This window comes from Phalacrocorax carbo, chromosome 15, assembly GCF_963921805.1.
Source record: "Phalacrocorax carbo chromosome 15, bPhaCar2.1, whole genome shotgun sequence".
In the NCBI taxonomy this organism is placed as follows: domain Eukaryota; kingdom Metazoa; phylum Chordata; class Aves; order Suliformes; family Phalacrocoracidae; genus Phalacrocorax; species Phalacrocorax carbo.
In genome coordinates this window covers 12,760,828-12,780,827 of record NC_087527.1, presented here as the reverse complement: position 1 = coordinate 12,780,827, position 20,000 = coordinate 12,760,828, and the positions used below count along the sequence as shown (strand labels likewise).

General features: G+C 37.2%; 1 protein-coding gene across 13 annotated transcripts in view; it reads left to right on the top strand.

Annotated features, from left to right (window-relative positions):
* The window catches only part of RIMBP2 (RIMS binding protein 2), a 158,582-nt gene that overhangs the window by 88,090 nt on the left and 50,492 nt on the right, over window positions 1-20,000 (top strand). For all 13 annotated transcript variants that reach the window (XR_010375313.1, XR_010375311.1, XR_010375312.1 and 10 more), the window contains 4 exons: window positions 243-332; window positions 5,788-5,910; window positions 12,098-12,202; window positions 16,027-16,077. Coding sequence is in view for 10 of the 13 variants with exons in the window: in XM_064466415.1 (XP_064322485.1) it covers window positions 243-332; window positions 5,788-5,910; window positions 12,098-12,202; window positions 16,027-16,077 (369 nt within the window). In the remaining 3 variants the exon portion in view is untranslated. The remainder of the gene's footprint in view (window positions 1-242; window positions 333-5,787; window positions 5,911-12,097; window positions 12,203-16,026; window positions 16,078-20,000) is intronic.

The window sequence follows — 20,000 nt, the reverse complement described above, 5'->3', positions numbered from 1 at the left end:
CTCTTCGCCTGCACATCTTTAATCAGATCATCCATCTACTGAAAACATTTCCGATAGAGCCAGCTGTAATTGCAAGCTAATCTGGTGCTTCTGCACCTTCAGTGTCTTTGGGTCCGTGCCTGATACTACTCTTAATAGTTTGTTAATACCAAATAACGCAAAAACATTGCCTCCTTAAGCACTTAGTAGGATGTACTGTAATGGAGATAAACGGTCTGTAACACTCTTTACTTGTGTTTTAGGAAAATGAACTGAAGGATGCTGTGCAAGAAAAGAATCGCCTGAGCCTTCAGTATGCAAGTGTGTCCCACAAAGCACTGCAGTATGACCAGGTAACACCATGCGCACCAAACTCATACAGAATTCACTTGTTACAGAAATCAGGCTGCAGAGTAGACAAAAGTGGATTGTATAGTCATTTTTTCTGATTTGCTTGCTTCTACTTGGGAACATAAAATATTTTAATTAAAAATAAATTACAAGCATTTATTTTATGAACAAATGTTATTTTCAAGTGACCATTTAAGACACACTGATAGACTTTAGAGAGGTACATAATTTCTCTGATGCATATTTTCTTAGTATTGTTAATTTGTATTAGGCTTTGGTTAAAAGACTTTTTGGATGAGACTTGATTGAAAAATTAACCTTTTTTTTCTGAAAAATACTTACAGAAATAATTGCTATCTAGTTGGGGTTTTTTTCCTACCCTTCTGCATTTTTTTTCTTTGCATTTTTAAATGTCCCAGTAAAATGTTGGAACGGTCTTGTCCAGCAGCAAATGTCCAAAACTCTGCTTAGCAGCTGTTATTTCCCCCGTAGCATGGCACATGGCATAGTCTCAGCTATTCCAGGTCCTGATATAAAACCTGTTTTAATAGTAAGCATTTTCCTTCAGTTTTTATGTTGTTTTGGTTTGGTTTAGGGGTTTTTGTGCCTGTTATGGGACAAAAAATGTCTTTCTGGCTATAGTGTGATTATGTCTGATATCATCTATGGCAAATACTGCTTGGTGGGGCTAGCATGGGAGGAGAAGCTGATGTGCCTTACCTCACCACATATGCTTTCTGTGGAAGAAACATCATGAACCAGCCACTTTACAAGGCTACATTTAGCTAAAAATAAAACACTAATCTAGTATTTCTACAGGGCTTAAGTGAGTTGCTTGGCAACCTCATTCATATCAGAAGAGCTGTAACTCACATAGGTTCTGGTGAAAGTCCATCCTCAAAGCTTGCAAACCAGTGGTAGCTGCATGCTTTGGTGTCTGACATGCGCGTGTCACAGAGGAGCCCGCTGCTGAGTTTCCAAACCAAAGGAGGTCTGATTAAGTCACCGAGACAATGCAAATTACTAAAATTCAGAGATGGCATGCCTGCACTCTTCATTTTGTGTGTAGCACCTGGTATTGAAGAGACCTGAAATGTCCTGTTGCTGAGAAACTTAAATTGTTTATATATATAAGGGCAGTATAATAATCCTTTGTGATAGGAGGAAGCCACGTGTATCATAGCATCATAACATCACTTAATTTTATTCCTCATCTGTCTAGAATTTCTTCCTTTCCTAATGTTTTTCTCTTCTCTTCATTGTCATTTACACATTGCCTTTACTTTTTACTTCATGAGGCACAGAATGTCTTACTTAGGCAGTTTTATATTCTAGCTGACCCAGGGATAGCATGCAGCATTAATGCAGTGAAGGCTCAGTACATTGGTGACACTAAAAGTGTTAGCCCTTTTACTATCAGAATGTGAAGAACTATGCGGTTAATAATACTTTATAATAGGTGATGTTTGTCTTCCTATAGCGAAGAGCTTTTGAGGTACATTGAAAAACCTAGTGAAAGCAATTTAAGATATAGAAGTAAAATGTCAGCCTTTGACACATTAGCCACTAAGTTAGTAATAAAATTACCTATTACTATTGTAGTGTCAGAATTTGTCATACTATGGGTGTTTGTTTCTTCTGATATGTTAAATCCTGTGAAAGGCACAATGCAACAATTCTGGATGCCTGTGCTACTAATTTAGTGTCGCAGCCTCAGTAGGATCAAAGGCTTGCTTTACATGTACCCTCTCACTTTTAACAATTTTAACAATATGCAATCTTTGCAGCGTACCTTGAATGTTAACTAACCTTGAGCTTTCCTTCTTGCATAACAGGTTTTCTGAGGGAATTACCTGGGTATTTCTGTTTGGTCGGGGTGGGGTTGAGGGTTTTTTGTTGTCTTTTTTTTTTTAACCACACACAATGAGGTTGAGGATAGATTGTGCAGTGTAGGTTACATTTTACTCTTCAGAAAGTGTGAAACTACACAACTTAGGATGTGGAGGTTGGAGCAGAATTCTAACAGAGTTAGGGCTCAGCCTGAAGGGGAAAACCTGCCTAAAATAATTTATTCTTTCACCCTTGAGAGCTGGCCTGAAAAACAGGCCAACTTTATCCAAGCAAATGGGGCTGGAGGAGTGTTTATGCATTCTGTTATGTAGCACAGATAAAACTACTGCTCATTTTTACACAGTGTAGTTGCTGAAATTTTACTCTAGACCTTTAAATCCACAAAACAAAGCTAAAATTTTGCATACCTTATATCATTTAGTTTTGCTACTCTGCATCAGAGAAAGAAAGCTGCATTCCTGGAGCGGAGTACTTGTGAAAAGATTTTGTGTCCTTGAGGGTGCTATGACACTGGGCTCTGACTTGTTTTCCTGCTTATCTGAATATATATGTGCTAGTGTTTTTCTGTTAAAATAGAATAGGCATGACATTTGCAGCATTTATTCCCACAATACCTGAAATCATACCATTTTCATGGTAGTTTCTGAATAACATTTTCTGAGCAATAAGTCAGATGTCTCAGGAATTGGCAGGCCACTGAAGTCTAGAATTAAGGGACATGGTGGGTTATAAGGCTGATGGAGCTTTTCACCAGTGAAATAAACTGCTGGTTGGTTTTGGTGTGCTGGGTTTCAATACCTGGTTTCTGTTTAAGTGCTCAGGAAGTGGACGACACTTTAAAAGTATTCAGGCCTTCATAACTCACTCAAATGAAAGGGCGTTTAGTAAGTGTGGAGGTATGGGATGAAAAATAAATTGGTTGACACATTGAACAGACAAACATCACAGATCAAAATGTTCCCTGTTTCTGTCATGAAATCAGAACTGTTTATGATGACACTCTATTTAGGTCAACTGGTTTTGCCACTGGGAGCATTGATGTTCTGATGTGCTCTGTGTGTAATTCAAGTTTGCGTATATCCCATATGTTCTTAAACAGCCTGCTTGGAAAGAGCATTAAATTCACATTTAAGAACAAATGTTGTCTAAACAACAACAACAAAAAAGGCAAATTATAGACTCACCAAGTTTTATGGAGCCTTATGGGTTATATAAATGTATATATCACAGCATTCTATGTGATACACAATCCTCAGGAAAAAGTCCTGGCAAAAATGCCCTGTAGAAATACTAAAACTTATCAGTGTTGCTGGAAGTAATGAAAATAATTATCAGAAAGTGGTTGGTAATCTGGTTGCATTCTTTTCAACCTGCAAAATGAAAATATACACAGAACTTTGTCCAAAAGCTGACCTGCCAAAAGAGAAAGCGGAGCAATTATCAGAACCATTTGTGTATTCCTAAACTTTAACTAATTCAGGTATGTGTTTTGAGATCTTAAATGAAAGATCCTGAGATGTGTAAAATATCTAAAGTTCTACCAGTCTCTAATTCATCTCTTTTTCAAAATTACATTAGCAGCCTGATAGAATCCACTTGTTCTGATAGCCCCTTCACTGCCAACAGGGAAAAACACACAGCAGAAAGGTACCGTGCTCACTAGCTCCCCAAAATTATTCAGGATGTGATGACTAGTAAGTTTTAGAAAATGCTTTACAAAGGAAGTCAGTTGATAACAACTGGTTTAGAGACAGGGAAAACTAAAGCCTGAGGAAAAAAGCCTTTTCTTGAAGTGTGTGCAAAATATCGTACATCATCCATCCTCAGTAAATTAACTGAGAACCACAGGCAATAACAAAATTGCATCGTTGATGGTGATACCTCATTGCTTCCTTTTTCCACTCCATTATTCTTCAACAATATACATTGACTGATCTGAGCAATGAAATACAATACAAAGGATGCAGGAAGTTAATATATTCTGAAAATCCATTGTTTAATAATTTCCTTAGTTATAAAGAAATGAGGGAAGAGGAAAAGAAAGATCCGTGCACAGAAAAAAAAAAAAATTCCTGAGGTTGACAATAATTGCATCAGTTCTTGTGGAAAACATGATTTGTTCCATTTTCCTCCTCCTTTTTTCTAGTCCACTGCACTCTAAAGAGCCCTCATAGAAAGATGAATACGAGGGCTGGCTGCAATCGTTTAGATTGTTTGGTCCATGGCAAAATTTGCAAGTTAACAAACTGGAGCCAGAAGGCAAATAGAAAGGCAGAAACAGTTTCCAAAACATCGCTTTAGAAGACATCTAGGAGATATCCATGTCAGAGATTGCTTAATGCCATTCGCTCTTTAAAAAAACCCAAGAAATTATAGTAATTAAATTGAAAAAAAAAAAGTACTTGTCACTTCCTCAACTGAAGTTAGAAGGAAACGTGAGCTGCACCAAGATTAAAGCCAATGCCTCATCCCAACACTTCGTACTGCTTTGCCTTTCCTTAGCCAGTAATCCCGCCAGCATTGCTTATGCTTCTGCACCGTGTTGCGGTTAGCAAAGGAAAACAGATACTTCTTGGAACACTGTTCTCTAAAAATATTATGGCTCTTTCTTTTGCTTTCTCGCCTCCTATCAACAGTGCAGGGAAGTGGAAATAATATGCTAACATTATGTATTTTTTTACCCAGGTGTTTATTGCTGGTGGGTTTTCATTCTTAATGCAAAACTTGCAGTTTCTGATATGATACAAGCAGTTACGGTCCTATTGTTATACATCAATATGACGTAAGTCATTAAATGGTCAGGGATAAGAAATCAAATTTTCAGCTGACCTGAGCTGAAGAAAGAACTTTTCCTTGGCAGGATAAAGTAGTTTAATGATATATTTTCTTATTTCCTATATGTGTTTATGAAGTAGTCACTTTCGCTGATGATTCACAAAATCCAGTATAAAAAGACTTAGTCGTACTGAAATGGTTAAGGTAGCACCAAGTAAATTAAATCAGAAAACAAATCCTACTTGATGAGTATCTGATGCTTTAAAATCTGTCTGTATGCAAATATTTTAAGGGAGAGCAAGGGTTTTGTTGCAGAAGAATACCTATTTTTTAATTGTAGATGCACAGGTTTCAAATGTTAGCACAGGCTGATCATGTATATTTGAGTTCACTCTGTCTATTCTGTTTACACTGAAGAATAGTCCAGGACTACATTTCTAGTACACGTTAGATCGCTGTCTCTTTATGCAGCACAACCATCTCTGATGTCTCTGAGATCCAGAGAAATTAGGAAATGTTTGATTGTAATTTATTGTGTGCATTATATAGTATATTTATTTAACTTTGCATATCTTATGCATAACTATAGTTTGTTTGCCAGATTGTAGCCCTTGTTGAAAGAAAATATGTTTCATGCGTACTTGCATATGAGATACACATAATGAACATTCCCTTGATGAACATTCCCTTCCATTTTTTATGCTTCTTTCCTATTTTCTTTGAACTTTTTTCCCCTTTTTCCATTTTAACATGCAGAAATGTTTGTGTCAGATATAATTTTCCCTTCATTAGTTACCTGTTTGGTCAATAACCACATTTTAATTTTTCTAGGTAAAATCAGACTATGACCATCTTAGAGAAACCCTTCTCAGAGTGACCAAAGAACGAGATTTGGCTGTAAAGGGAAAACACCAGCTCCAAGCCAAGCTGGAGAACTTAGAGCAGGTCCTAAAGGTATGTATAATGCCGTAAAGTCCGACGACCCAGTACTTCTATTGCTTGTTTAATATTTCTGATGTTCATCCAGTGAGTGACAGAAGCATAGGTGTACAGCAAACTCAGGGTCTGAATGCCCCGATTAGTTATGATAAAACATGGAATACAGTAGACCAAGTACCTACAAGGGATCTCAAAGTATCAGAGGAGAGACATCTTTAGAGGTATTTATCTGATATTTTATAAGTAATTGGATGTGGGTTTTCAGTATACAGTTATTGGAAGTAAGTCAAGATGAGAAGAAAAGGATGAGAAGTGACTATGCTGATGAAAGATATTTTAAAGACGGCTATGTCTGTCAGTCTAACTTGATTATTTTGAATAATTATTTTTAATCCTAAGAGTATTCTTCAGTAGATGTTTCACTGTTTATTCTGTTTTCCTGGTTGATTTGCATAATTCTATGGGACAAACTGATTCTATGAAATAGTGGAATTCACCAAGTGAATCTAACAGAGATGAGATCTAGCTGAGTTGATGGGGTAGAGAAAGAGTAAAATTCAGCTGTAAAATGGAATCAACCAAGAGATTATCACTTACCAGCTAATTCAAGGGAGCAATAAATTGTTGATGTTGAAACAAAGTGCAAAAAAAGTTCTAGTGGTGGGAAGGAAGCAGTGCTTTGCCAGGAAACAGCCAAATTCCCAAAGTGTCATTGATTAAATAAAGATGGAGCTCAGTAACTCGATAATCCAAACCTGAAAGATGAATCAGGAGTAGTGGAGAAGGTCCCTTACAGACAATGAGCTGGTGTCCAGTGTGATGGGGTGGAGGGAGCCAGTGGAAGGGAGCATATGATGTGGTGGAAACACTAACTGGTTTGGACAGGCCACTGTTGCCAGGTTTTCTTAGTTGTAGAAAATATGGAAGATGTGATGTTGAAAACTGCTGCCAAAACAAGCCTTGAAGGGGGTTTAGCAACTGAGATTTAAAAACAAAGTCATGCAGGTATAGCTGTTTGCATCAGTGGAGGAACTGCGCTGGTGAGGACGACAGTGAGAATTCTTGAGAGAGAAAGCACTCGTAAACACTTGCCTGTACTGCAGACCATTAAGAAAAATGAAGGATGTGTTTGTCTGGTTAGAATGGAGCACTGATCCAGTGCTGAAACTTTTTTGACAGACTGCCAGAGAGAAGCTTATTTTTCATCTTCTCAAGCCCAAGGTTCTTTTTCAAACCACTGAAATGGCTAGTAAAGGAGGGAGGGATGCCCTGAGAGTAAGAGGAGGTGGAAATAAAAATAAGTGCTCTGAGATCCTAAATTTCGAGCCAGAGTTTTCTCTGCACAATGTTTTAATAATGCTGAGTGGCTTCAGCCGATGCTTGTCCTAAGTACAAGCACTTACTTACAATTTTATTTGTTAATCATTTTGACCTGCATCAGACTCACTCTAAAAGGTGACAAATAGTTTCACTGTTGGCTGCATCAGAATAGTTCTGGGCTTTTGGAGATGATTGTAGTGATAAAAATGGCTAGCTGTCTGAATTTTGAGAAGGAGGGATTTTATTTTTGACTTTCTGCACTGGTAAATATGTTGTTGAAACCCTCTGTCAAGCTGTATTTGATATTGCTCAAGAGGGGAGGAGAAGGTTTTCCAGCTACAGATGGAAATAAAAGGTGGTTATAAGTTATGTGCCTCTTGCTGAGTCTCCAAAACACTGCAGGGTTATCAGAAGTAAGCTGACTGCTTCGTAAATCAACTTATTCCAGTGGCTTCTGGAAACATGAGCTGTTGAAATCACATACTGGGCAATGCTAAGGGGAGTTAACTGTTATGTGGATGTGACTGTTATGTGAACTGCGCAGTGAATTGTCAGTGTCCTACGTACCAGTATAGAGGTAGCACTGAGGGAATAAATCTAGAATTATGTGCAAATAAGAAACACATGTACTGGGAAAGGAAAATTAAACTGCTTAACTGAATAGAAGAGTGATATACTGTTATCTGTCACTGAACTAATACAGCTTTCCCAGGAATAAGTAGGAAGTTTTTCCCTGATTTATTTTCTCTGTTATTTCCTTCCATTTCTTCTGGAGAAAATGAAAGTGACAGTTCCACAGACCTCTATCACTAATTTACTATTTAGCTGTGAGCCATGTGCTAGTACCTATAGAGAGTAGAATCAACACCTACAAGCTATTTCAACAGATATGTCTTGCCTGTGCTCTCTGTATTACGTTTGTGGGATTCCAGCTGGATGGCTGCAGAAATTCACTTCTTCAAGGAGAACAAAGTAGAAAGATAAGGCAAAAAAAGTCTAGAAAAGAAACGAACTATGGATTCATGGCTCATAAAACAGCTGGGAATTAGACTTTGTTCTAAGTAAATTCACATTAATTCTCATTTCATCAAATCAAAATACAAATTATTATTGTCCGGACTCCTGTGCTGCTAAAAAAAAAATGCTTTCATAAGCAATAAAACTGCCTTCTCATACCCTGTAAAGGTACTGGTTTTGCTAGGCTTGTATGTTTTTGAACACTTGAAACTCCTTTAATGACGGACTGTGTTTTACTTGTTTAAAACGAATTAAAGACCTCACTTTCTTCTTTGACCATACCAAAAAAGGCTAATTTCTCCACTCTTTAATTAGGATATCTACTGGCATTTCACTTAATGTTCCCTCCAAATTTCTTCTGAAAGATCTGAATCTGGTTATTTGACTGATTTTTGCTTAATTTCTATGGAAATAATACCTCTAATGTATGTGGGAGAAATATTCTGTAAATCTTACTGTTCTGCTTAACACCTCCTTCAAAAGTTTTCCTTCACTGAAACAAAACTTATCTGGTGGATATAGAGACCCTGGCTTTACATGTTCAGTAGTTCTCTCCCTTGAGCAGAACTCTTCTGAGCTGTCAGAGTACCTTGAACAGACTTAAAACCCTAAATCTCCTTCTTAGCATTAAATCATGCCCAAGCAGATGCAGTTAATTGTATATTTCATGTGTGTCCTCATATGCTCGGGAAATTAGTAGTTTGAAAAAATGGTTTGCAGCTTTCCAACGACTGGAAAGTTTTGAGAAATATTTAGCCTAGTTTCCCTGTCAAAAGAGAAATTCTGTTACACTTTCTGTTATCTCAGGATGTATCAACAAAGCAGAAAAAGGAAGATGAAGAACTGCTGAATTAGCTAACTTCTGAGAATCTTCACAGTGCCTCTCTCACAGAACGGTTCTGATTTTCTGATGCATTCAGCCAGCTTTTCCCATTCATTCCACTGTAACGGTGCCCACCCATCTGCAAGCGCAGATGAGAGTCCTTTGATCAGAGTACTTGGGTGAGAATTATTAAATTTGCTCCCCATTCAGCATCATGTATGAATTCTGTCTCATAAACAAGACTTTAGTACTTGAAAGCCATTTGAGTTTGTTCTAGCATTAACCAGTTGCACGTTTTAGAACTGTAAAGGTCACTGCTATAGGAAAGAATGGGTTTCTGTGTTTTGTTTGCAGCCGCAGGTAATACAGTGCAACCACTGAAACGGTTGGAGCGAGGATGGCTATTCATTGTCAAATCCCCCTGCTGCCTATTAAGAAGCTGGAAAAACAAGAACAGTTTGAGCAGATCCCTTAAGTGCTATTTCAGAAACAGTTTATACTATACAGCCATCTAGCTCTATAGTTTGAAAGAAAACTGAGATATCCACAATGTCCCCAGTTCATTCTCTGCTGCTTAGCAGGATTCTTGCCTTTGATCGGAACGATACACTAGAAAGGTTCCTTCTTCACACTTTCTTTGAAGGACAGAGCATTATTTGCCAATTGTTTTGAAATACAAAGTCCTTACTCAATTTTTTCTGTGCTCTTTTAGATGTGGATTTGCTTTCTGATGTTAGAGTAACATTAGTACGGCCTCTAGAAAGGGTGCAAACAGGGAAGTGCAAATTTACGTGTTTAGAAAGTTCTAGCCTGCCTCATGTTAAGGACAGCCGTAGCATGGGCTAAGGGATTGCCACCACCTACACGAACCATGGCAATGTGATGATTGTGGAAGTCAGTCCTGAAGGAAGACACATAAAGAATTCAGCAGCTCAGAGCTTTCTCCCTGCTGTTCTTCTAGTCATCTCCGTAGTCCTCCTCCACTGCCCTAACCTGTTCCCTTCAGGGTTGGAACAAGAAGTGACGGCAGCTGACATGCAGATAGGAAGCACAAAACAGATTTGCAGTCAGAACCAGTTTGTGACCAGAGTGGGAGGGGAGGAATTGCTTCTGGTTTGGGGGAGATTTAATTGCTGTGCCAGGGGAGGGGCAGATGCTGGGGTGAAGAGATCCTTGCTGCTTTCAATACAAAGTAGATCATGACAATACTAAAATGACAGAGAGATACTTTTAGGTTAACATAGATGACCAAATGGTCTTTTCTGACTTTAAAATCTGTGAACTGTAGATCATAAAATATGTATTTTAGGAAACAGAAATTAAAAGCTGGGGAGAATCACAGATCATGTATCACCATCTGTTTCTTCATTACATTTTATAGATTTGCTATATGGTCACAGTATTAATTATTTATGGATCTCTGTAAAGGACTAGAAATGCTCTGTGATATCTTTTGTAAAATTAGTAAGAACTTAACGGTATCAAAATATGTTCTACCAAATCTGAAAATAAATCTTGAGAGAGTGAAGCGAGACCTATGTTTTTTTTCTGATAATTACAAGTTTTAATTAAAGGTGTGAGAATGACTTGATTGCCTCACCATTTCTTGAATATAAGAAATGTGCTGATGCTCCATTGGTGTCAAGTTTTACATAAGACTTGATGGAAGCTGATGAGCTCAGTAAATGTAGCTTTGTGCCAATTTGAATAATGAGTAATACTTGTTAGCAAAATAGGTTATGTTTGTTCAGATAAGATGAGAATCGGGACAATTATTTTTGGTCATTATTTAATACTGAGAACAGACATTACCCATGAACAGATCCATTTACCTTTCGTACAATACGCACAGTTCAGAAGTATCTACAGTCAAAACACTGTACTCAAAACTCCTAGAAAACAAGCTACAGTTGAGGGTCAAAACTGATGAATTGGAAAAATCTTTCACTTTTTTTGTTGTTTTTAATCAACACATCAAATGAAACTAAATAAATCCCAAGCAGAGGCCAAAGGCATATTGGAGACATTTCTGCTTCATTTGCAAAAATATCCAGATCGAGAGAAGTCAGCCTCACCGTGCTGTCCCTCTTTGTTATGAGTAACATGTAGCAGAGAATAACAGCTCATTAAAGGTTAGCAATATGCTTGATAAGATTTTCTCTTGTACACAAGAAGAGATATTTTGGCCTGTTCTTGTCAATTGGAACCACGTATTTCTGTTTCCAAGTGCCCATTCCCAATAGGTTTATGTGTAATAACTCATGGTGCTGCAGATAAGACATTGTGCCTCTGCTCTGAGAGTATTATGGGAATAATATGTAATTTGGAAAATAATACCAGTTTCACCAGAAAAGAGATCAGAATCTATAAAGAGATGATTCTTAGCTCCTATTTATTAACAGGCTGTTTGAAAGTGATAATGATATTGGAAGAATAATATTAACCTGTAATGAAAAAGATTTCTATCTGCAAAGGGTATCTTGACATTGTTCAGCTCACGCTCTTCCCAAGAACCTTTCTCATATTGCTTTGAATCATCAGTAGCAACTATCCTTTCAAAGTTGTTTTTGAGTACTGTAGAGTCATTTTTGTCACAAACCCACCTGCGTTAGTTTTGCTCTGTCTAATTTGCAATAAATAATAGGCAGAGATTAGCAAAGGTAAGCTATTTCTTCTGGGTCATCATTTGCAAAATAAATCACAAAACTGTATCCTAGATAAAGAGGCATTTAGGGAATTAAGCTAATTTTTTTCAAAGCTTTACTTTTTCAGCACAATACCACATTTCAATGTGTGCCTGATGGGTAAAATGGGTACTGTTCACTCGCGTCAAATGTCAAGATACCTGAGTTTAGCATTGGCAGTACGCCCCTAAGCACTGCCTGAATTAAAACCTTAGCCAGTTTCCAGCTTGCCTAGCAGCGATACCAGAGAGCTTTACATTGAGATGAACATCTGCATGCCTGGGACTGGCAGCATGTTTGGCCACAGGTAGAATATGTTGAAGTCTCCTGAGAATTTTTTCTGTTTCTTTTGAAACAGCATATGCGAGAGGCTGCTGAACGGCGGCAACAGCTGGAGTTGGAGCATGAGCAAGCCTTGGCTGTTCTCAACGCCAAACAGCAGGAAATTGAACTCCTGCAGAAGGTAAGTGGAGAAAGGGAAAGTCAGGTGAAGTAGCAAATCACAGTGACAGAGCACAGGTCATGAAACAGATCTCCTGGTTTAAAGGAATTTAAACCACACCCACCAAATTTGTCCCTGTTCTGGATTGTTCTGCATGATTGCTGATGCAGTTGTAACATGTGGACATTTACTCTTGGGTTTACATGACTCTACTAATTGATTTATAAATGTTCGTGCCAGTGAAGATTAACCTGACCAGTATGTGTAAGTCCCCGTATTTCCCAATAGGGAGAAAAGTAATACAAATGCATGTATTTTCTTTCTTTTTCCACTGCTTCCCTCTATATTGGGCTCAGGAATATTTGTGCGTTCCTTGAATGTCTGGAAGGACTCTGGTCTTAATTTCATAGTAATCAAAATATGGGGAATCCACCATTTCCCTGTCAGTTTGCTGGAACAGTTAATCATTCTTGCTGACATATTAATGTTTTGTTGGGATTTCTTTGGCTTCCTCTTCCAGACACTGGCGATTCTTACTACCTTTCTCCACTAAATTAGATTAAAGTAAGTCCTTGACAAGGTACTTGCACATCACAGTTGATCTTCTTTTTCATAAACTAAACCACTGTTTAAGTACCTCATTTCCAAGCTCTTTCTCTAATTCACAAACCACTTTAAGACTTTTTTTTTTCCACACTGCAAGTATTCATTACAATATAAAAAAAACATGGTATCGAGTTTCAGTCTTGCCAAAGTTACTTAAAGCAGCAATTGTCTCAATACTAGTGTTGATTTTTCCAATTGCTTGACTAGATCAAAATAATAATGCTAATGATAATTTGCTAGAGAATTGGCATGGAGGGGCATTCTCAGCTGAGTAAAAAGATGTATCTAAATATAGTTTGGTTGAAATAGAAAGCTTCACTCTACCAAATGAAGTCTTCCAGTTAATTTTCTGTTAGCCTTTCACAATTAATCTTTTTAGTCTTATTTCAAAACCCTATTTCTCATTATATTTAGCTGTTATTGTCTGAACTTCCAGTAAATATTGGACTTAAATTTTGGACTTAAATTTCTTGGCAAAGCAAACAAATCAAAGACAGGTACAGCTTTCTGCTTCCTATTTTTTGTTACATCCTAAAAAATCCGCATTACACAGGACTTTTTGTTACAGATAGGCAACAGGAGACAAATCACTGTAATACTGTTTTCCCCAGTCATTTTTGCTACGCTATAGCATGATAGACTTCAAGCACAAATGAGGTTGTATTGTGTTCGTTATTTTACTCCATGCAAGCTCAGCATCTGTAGCCGGTGATTAAATTGTTGTTCAGTGGACCTGAAGTAGCACAGAACACAAGATCATACGTGTTAAAAATTATTATCTAATAATCATTCAACATGAAGTTCCACTAGAATTTTAGCTTAGAATTCCTAATCGAAAATCAGCCATAACAATTCATCTATGTATTACTTAGTAGAAGCATTTAAGAAATAATTCATCCTTCTTACTGCTTTCATCCATTAGCCTGAAATACTCCTCCTAGGACTTTGCACAGGCACTCATTTTCACCCTGAAACATCTAATTCTTTATGTGATTAAGTTGCTATTGTGTCTTTTTTAATTATAATTGCCTTTCATGATAAGGATCCGTGACAACTTAAATGAGTATTCTACCCATCACATCTCTTGATAAAGTCTGCATGTAATATTCATTCTCGATACCACTCAAAAAGAAAATGAGTTTTGTTTGTTTGTTTGCTTGTTTTTAATTTTTATTTTTAGCCCTTCCAAGCTCAGATTCTTTTTCATTGTGATATGTTGGGATCCCAGCTTGGTTGAGATGCTTAGTTGCTTCTGTAATGCTATTATTAATCTTATAGAATAAGAATGAAGACCAAATTAGTACACTGGATGGGTAGAAGAGATAAAGCATTCAAAACATGGAAAGATTCTGGGGGGGTGTCTATACTGTGCACTATTCTACCTTGTAGAGAGATACCCAAGCTACCTGGAGTCCTCTAGGCGTGGTAGTGGAGATAAGCACAGATTAGTTTGTCCTGCTTTAGCCTCTAGACTGCTGGAATCCTACACATTTCCTTTTCAACATTATAATGCAGTGTATATTGTCAGAAAAACAATTTAAGTAAATCTGTTACATAAGTAACTACTTTGCTTCCATCATGAAACAGGAATTGCTGGATCACATTTCATCCAGAGCTGACCTCCCAATGTACCTAGTACATGTGTGTTAAATTCTGTCTTCCTTTTTTTCATTAGAGTCATCTAATTACTTGAAAAAGTACCGAGAAATGCAAGTAGTAACTCCAGGCAGTAACAGGATGACATCTCACAGCATATCTTGTTACTGTCGTAAAGTTGCTGATGAACTACAGAAATGTGAACTTTAAAACAAAGGAAGTTGCTGGTACAGTCTGATGCATTTGCTGTCACTTTTTTATATTATAAATAAAAATCATTGTGTTTTTAATATATGTAGAGACTGATCAGATTTTCAGCCTAGAAGGAAGACTCTGATATTGTTCATCAAGGTTTTGTGTTGACAGGGAACCAGACGGTTCAAGACAGTTCGATGTAAAAGAGAGATAGGTATTGATGCAGGTTTTCTAATCATTTATCAAGAACTCATATTCTAGGTAGATTTTATTAAACTTGCAATGATGGATAGCACAAGGCTTTCTATTACCTGTCATCAAACCTTTGCTAATGCTCCTAGAGCCAATATTTTATCAGGTGCTAGCAATAAGACATATAATACAGGAAGAAATATGACTGTGCAGGCAGGACCGAAGGAGGCTTTATTACCATAAGTGACAGTGAAGTATAGTATGGGTATATGTTTTTGGTTGTGACTCTATGGCCCAACCCAGCTTCCACTGAAACCAATAAGGGAGCAGGGAGGCCTCGTAGATGAGTATCTGGCCCATGAAATTAGAAAGCCTGTGGGGTGCTGCCCTCTGCTAAACTGGAGGGTTTTAAGGCTTTTCTCTGTTGAGGAATGTGCAGAACGTGGGCTTTGGGTTACAGTAAGAAGGAGCTAAGAGGCAAAGTCAGTGCATCACATTGCTACCAGCCTGATCCAGTGGTTAATAAAAAGCTTTTCTTATCTGGGGCAAGCTTCAATAAAGGAGACAGTGAAAACGTAAATGGAAATAAAGTGAGGATAACACAACATTACTGAGTGCTGGTTGTTTTGTTTTGAAGATTTAGACTTTTCCTGACCCAAATCTGATAACTGAATTTCTGAGCTACACAAAATACCCTTTTCTCCTCTTACTGATTCCCTCTTTTCTTCTTTGACTCAGTTGATTGGACTCTAAATGTTACACTCCTGTTTGGAGATGACCATTCTTGTGGTTGCCTTGAAGTGTTTTGTAAGCAATTTACTTAGATGATAAATACTGTTGCTGCATGTAAAGAATGAGCTTAATTTTGTGTTCCTTTCTCCTAGCTGGTGCGGTAGGTTTCCACACTATGAACCTCCTGCAATGTAGAGTAACAAGCTCATTTTTCAGTTTTAATTCAGAGGGTTTCAGCTGTACTTCTCGTGTTCTTGCAGTGTGTTGAGCGTGCTTTTCTTGCTCCAACAAAATACCAATGCTATTAAGCTTCACTGAGATTCAATCTCCTAAAAATAAGCAGTTATTTCAGTGGCTTGGAACCAAAGCACTATAGTAATATTGAGAGAGCCACCCCTTCAAGGCTGTAATTGGCTTTGGATTTGAGGACACAGTATGCCACTTTATGTGGTTAAAGCGTACTATATGTGGCACAACTAATTAATTTTTCTTTTTTCCTTTCCTTTCCTTTTTATGAAAACAAGGCTCAGGTTGAAGCTAAGAAGGAACATGAAGGAGCAGTGCAGTTGCTAGAGGTAAGAAGATATCCTTTGTGTTACCTTTGCTTGTGGAGGTTCTATTCTGAATGTGATAACTTTATAGTATCATCGCATTTGAAAGTTTCAAGTAATATGTAGGCAAATAGGGGTTTTTTCTCTTCAAATATAATTGCATCCTTTATCGATTACAAGTCAGTGAGGAGTGCATTAAGCTGAGCTGTTGGAAGTGATGTGTGTACCTCAATATCTCTTTGTATGGAATGGAAATTTTAGTACCTCTCTTTTTAATTTTTTTTGGTAAAATATTATCAGATAAATAGAAAGGAAGTGATTACTTTTAAGAAATATTATCATTTAGGCTGGAAATATAGCTGCGAATATCAATCGATTACCTAAGGTTCCTAATTAAATACCGTGTAGTAACACAGAGCAATGTGTTAAAGTGCCACACCTTTTAAACCCAAGTAAAGAATTTGGCTACTTCAAAAAGTCTCCAAAGGATGTGGTAAAGAGAGAACATTTAATTCTTTTTATTGGAAAACTAGATCTTTTCAAAGCAGTCTGCACTGGGCATTCAAAAATCAAGGGCACCGGACATATTAAAACTTTTAGTTAGAAAAAGAATAGTCCTGTTTGGTAGGGACCTCTGGCTATCTAGCCTAACTCCCTGCTCGAAGAACGGCCCTCTTTAAAATTACTGTAGGCTGCCCGAGGCTTTGCCCAGTCCATTTTTAAATATCTCTGGGATGGAGATATGACAACCTCCATGGGCAGCCTCTTCCAGGCTTTGAGCACTTTCATTATGAAGAATATTATTCTTGTGTCTTGTCAGAATTTTTCTCTGGATGCTACCCCTGTCCATTGCCTCTAATCCTATGGCTGCGTAACACCAGCAGGGGCCTCTCTTAGTGTTTCCCAACTATGCTGAGATATGTTTTCAGAATTTGCCAGTGACTATTGGATTTAGTAAGTAAACACTGTTAAATAAATTAAGTTTTGAGAGATGATTAAGGTGATCTGATTTACTAACTTTTAAGACATTAAATACCTACAAATACTGACATCATCCAGAAAGGCAATATCATCCATAAACATACATCAATAAAATCTTAGTATTTTCCTTAGCAATTGCTTGGTTATGACCTTGGCATGGGGCATTTCATGTAAATTCATTAGTAGTTCTGTTTATGGACTTTACATCACATTTCAAAACTTTCTTCAAGTCATTAATCCTAAAGAAAAATCTAGTAATTTAGTCTTCTGTGCCTAAGGATACAGAATCGCTTGTGTCATATATAGAAGAGACATGAAGAATAAGAGCAAATTCTTACTCCCATTCAAAAAACATGAGCTTTGCTGTCAGTTTGAGTTGGAATAGGACATGGTTTGCAAAACCTCTTTGTCTTCGGCTGGAGTGAAATTTTTAGAGATTTTAAACTGGGACTGTTAAATTACATATGAAAACACAAAAAAAATCAAAGGATAATTGAAATAAATGAATACACTGAACTATCTGCCTGGTGCTGACAAGCCTTTTATTCCCTTTGCTGTCTGCTGTTTAGAAATGCAGGATGACCCACAATGTTGTGCAAGATAGGACCAATGACAGCAACATATAGCAGAAATTAGAACTCCTGTAAGAAAGTTCCTAAAGCAAACAATTCCTCTCCAGTTTTGCAAAACTAGGCTCAAGAGGTTCTGTAAGTTCAAATCATATTGTTTGGTGTACTTGGATAAGGTAAAGTGTCAGAAGAGATAGATGGACAAGTAAACAGCATGCTAACTGCATACAGATTTCCTTTTGTTCTTTTTTGGTCTTCATTTTTTCATGCAAAATAGGTTCTCACTGATAACTACCAAACTAAATTTTTCTGTCTGAGGAAAAGGCATTAAATGATTATTAAGTCTTACCATACCGTCCATAACAGAAAGAACATGTGATACCATAGATTAATTATAGCAAGCGTGTTGTTGACATTTTACTCAGAAATCCCTTTTTAGCAGACGGAAATATCTAGTCTTTTTACCTTCTCACAGTAGTTCTTGTCTGTGTACTTACTGGCCATGCATTGATGGAAGGTGGTTTTTGTGGTGCATTGATCATCTTTAAAAAAAATTAAAAATTGTTTATTTATATCTATGAAAGTTCATATTCCCCCAGAAAGTGTTTTACTCATATGCTTTCATTATCATCACATATATTGTTTGTTTTGCCTTTAAGAACATAGGATTAAATTATGTAATGCCTGGTGCAAAGTGTATGATGCAGGAAAACTTCATTAGGAACAAAGCAGGCGAGTGATTATTTACCCCCCTCAAGCTAATCAAAATTCCTTTTTAGCTGATTTGTCTGTGACCTCTGATTTGCATAACCCCATCATGGTTTCCTAAGCTTTTGCTTTTTATTGCCATAAACCCATTAATTTTTAGCACTTTATTTAATCTGCCTTTTGCCATTTAAGGCCAGCAGTGGTATTGATTTCTGAAACATTCTATAGCGTGGTTTGCGTTAATGCATGTTTTTACACGTGTTAACTGTTCTAACATATTTTGCTTTGAAATGTAAAGAAGTGTTCAAAACTGGTTTTATTCCTTTGTTTATTTCACATATCTTTGTTTACTGTGTCTTGTTTGGAATTTATTGCTTTGCACTTCATCCAGAACACCTTGGACAGCATGCAGGTATTTTAGGGCATAAATTCTCCTTTCCCTGTCCTGACTCCTGCACTTTTCCCTTTAAAACAAGTATGATAGTCCTGCCTAACCTTGCATGGGATATGTGCTAGAACCATTGTTATGCAAGCATGCTTGGCATTTATTTGGCCTAATACCAAATCACCAAAACCAGATATTTTTTTTCTACAAGTGATTAATCTTCAAATAAGGCATGATTTAATGAAAACTCAGATCCTGTTTTTGAAAGTGAATTTCTTATAAGCATGCCCAGTGTCAATGGTTCGGTAGTTTATTCAAGACTGTAGCTTTCTGACTGTGTGGATTTTGTCTGAATTCAGATTGTCTCTTTATTAACACAAAGATAGTCTTACGTGGCATTTTCACCTGAGGTTGATTTATTGAGCCACCTACTGAAAGCCATTGCTGCTATGTAAACAAATAAACTATGAAATGGTAGCAGAATCTGTGAGCTAATTACTAGTCTGAATTCAAGCCTGTCCACCTGGAAAGTTGCTCATCAGCTTATCTGTCTGGTGTGAAGAGTATCTGTCTTGTAATGGATGAAGTCTACTTCATTTTCAATTTAAGATGCTGTTTAGGTTTTAGAAATAGCACTATGTATTGGATGAGAAACTTGGCAAGTCCTCAGTGCAATACATCAATAGGATCTGCAGCAGAGAATGTCTTGTCATACAACCACTGCTAAAGGCAGGTCCAGTTTTGAGGAGATCTGGTAGGCCTGGCACTTTGGTGCCGTCGATGTTAGGGTGGGCTACATGGGCAGAACCATGATACGGAATAAAAATTCAGTGCTTCTGAGAGTGAAAGCACATGCCTCGCTGCAGCGATGTACATGACTATGCAGATCACCTGCAGTGAGGGGAGTCTGGCTGGCTAAGAACGAACCAAGCACCTGCCTGAAGTCAAGAAACAGCTGTGGGTATGGGGATGCCTCCTGTTAGTGCTATTTTGGAGCTTATGGTAATTTTTTCTTTATATAGTACTGGCTTTGTGCTCACTTCTAACTCATAACCTTGATTAAAAAGAAGTAGTAAAGGCATTTTCTTCCAGGCTTCATACTGTCATGAGAGAATGACTTGAAAATGAAGATTCTAGATACTTGAAAGCAAAGTCAAAGAAGGCATATACTGAAATGCAAATAAGTTTTAAATGAATAAATAATACTAATACATTAAATTAAATTAACATTTTTTCAAAAATATATTTTAGGACAGTCTTAGCATCTTGTTGGGTTCTGGATGATGATGTTTTTATTTTTTATT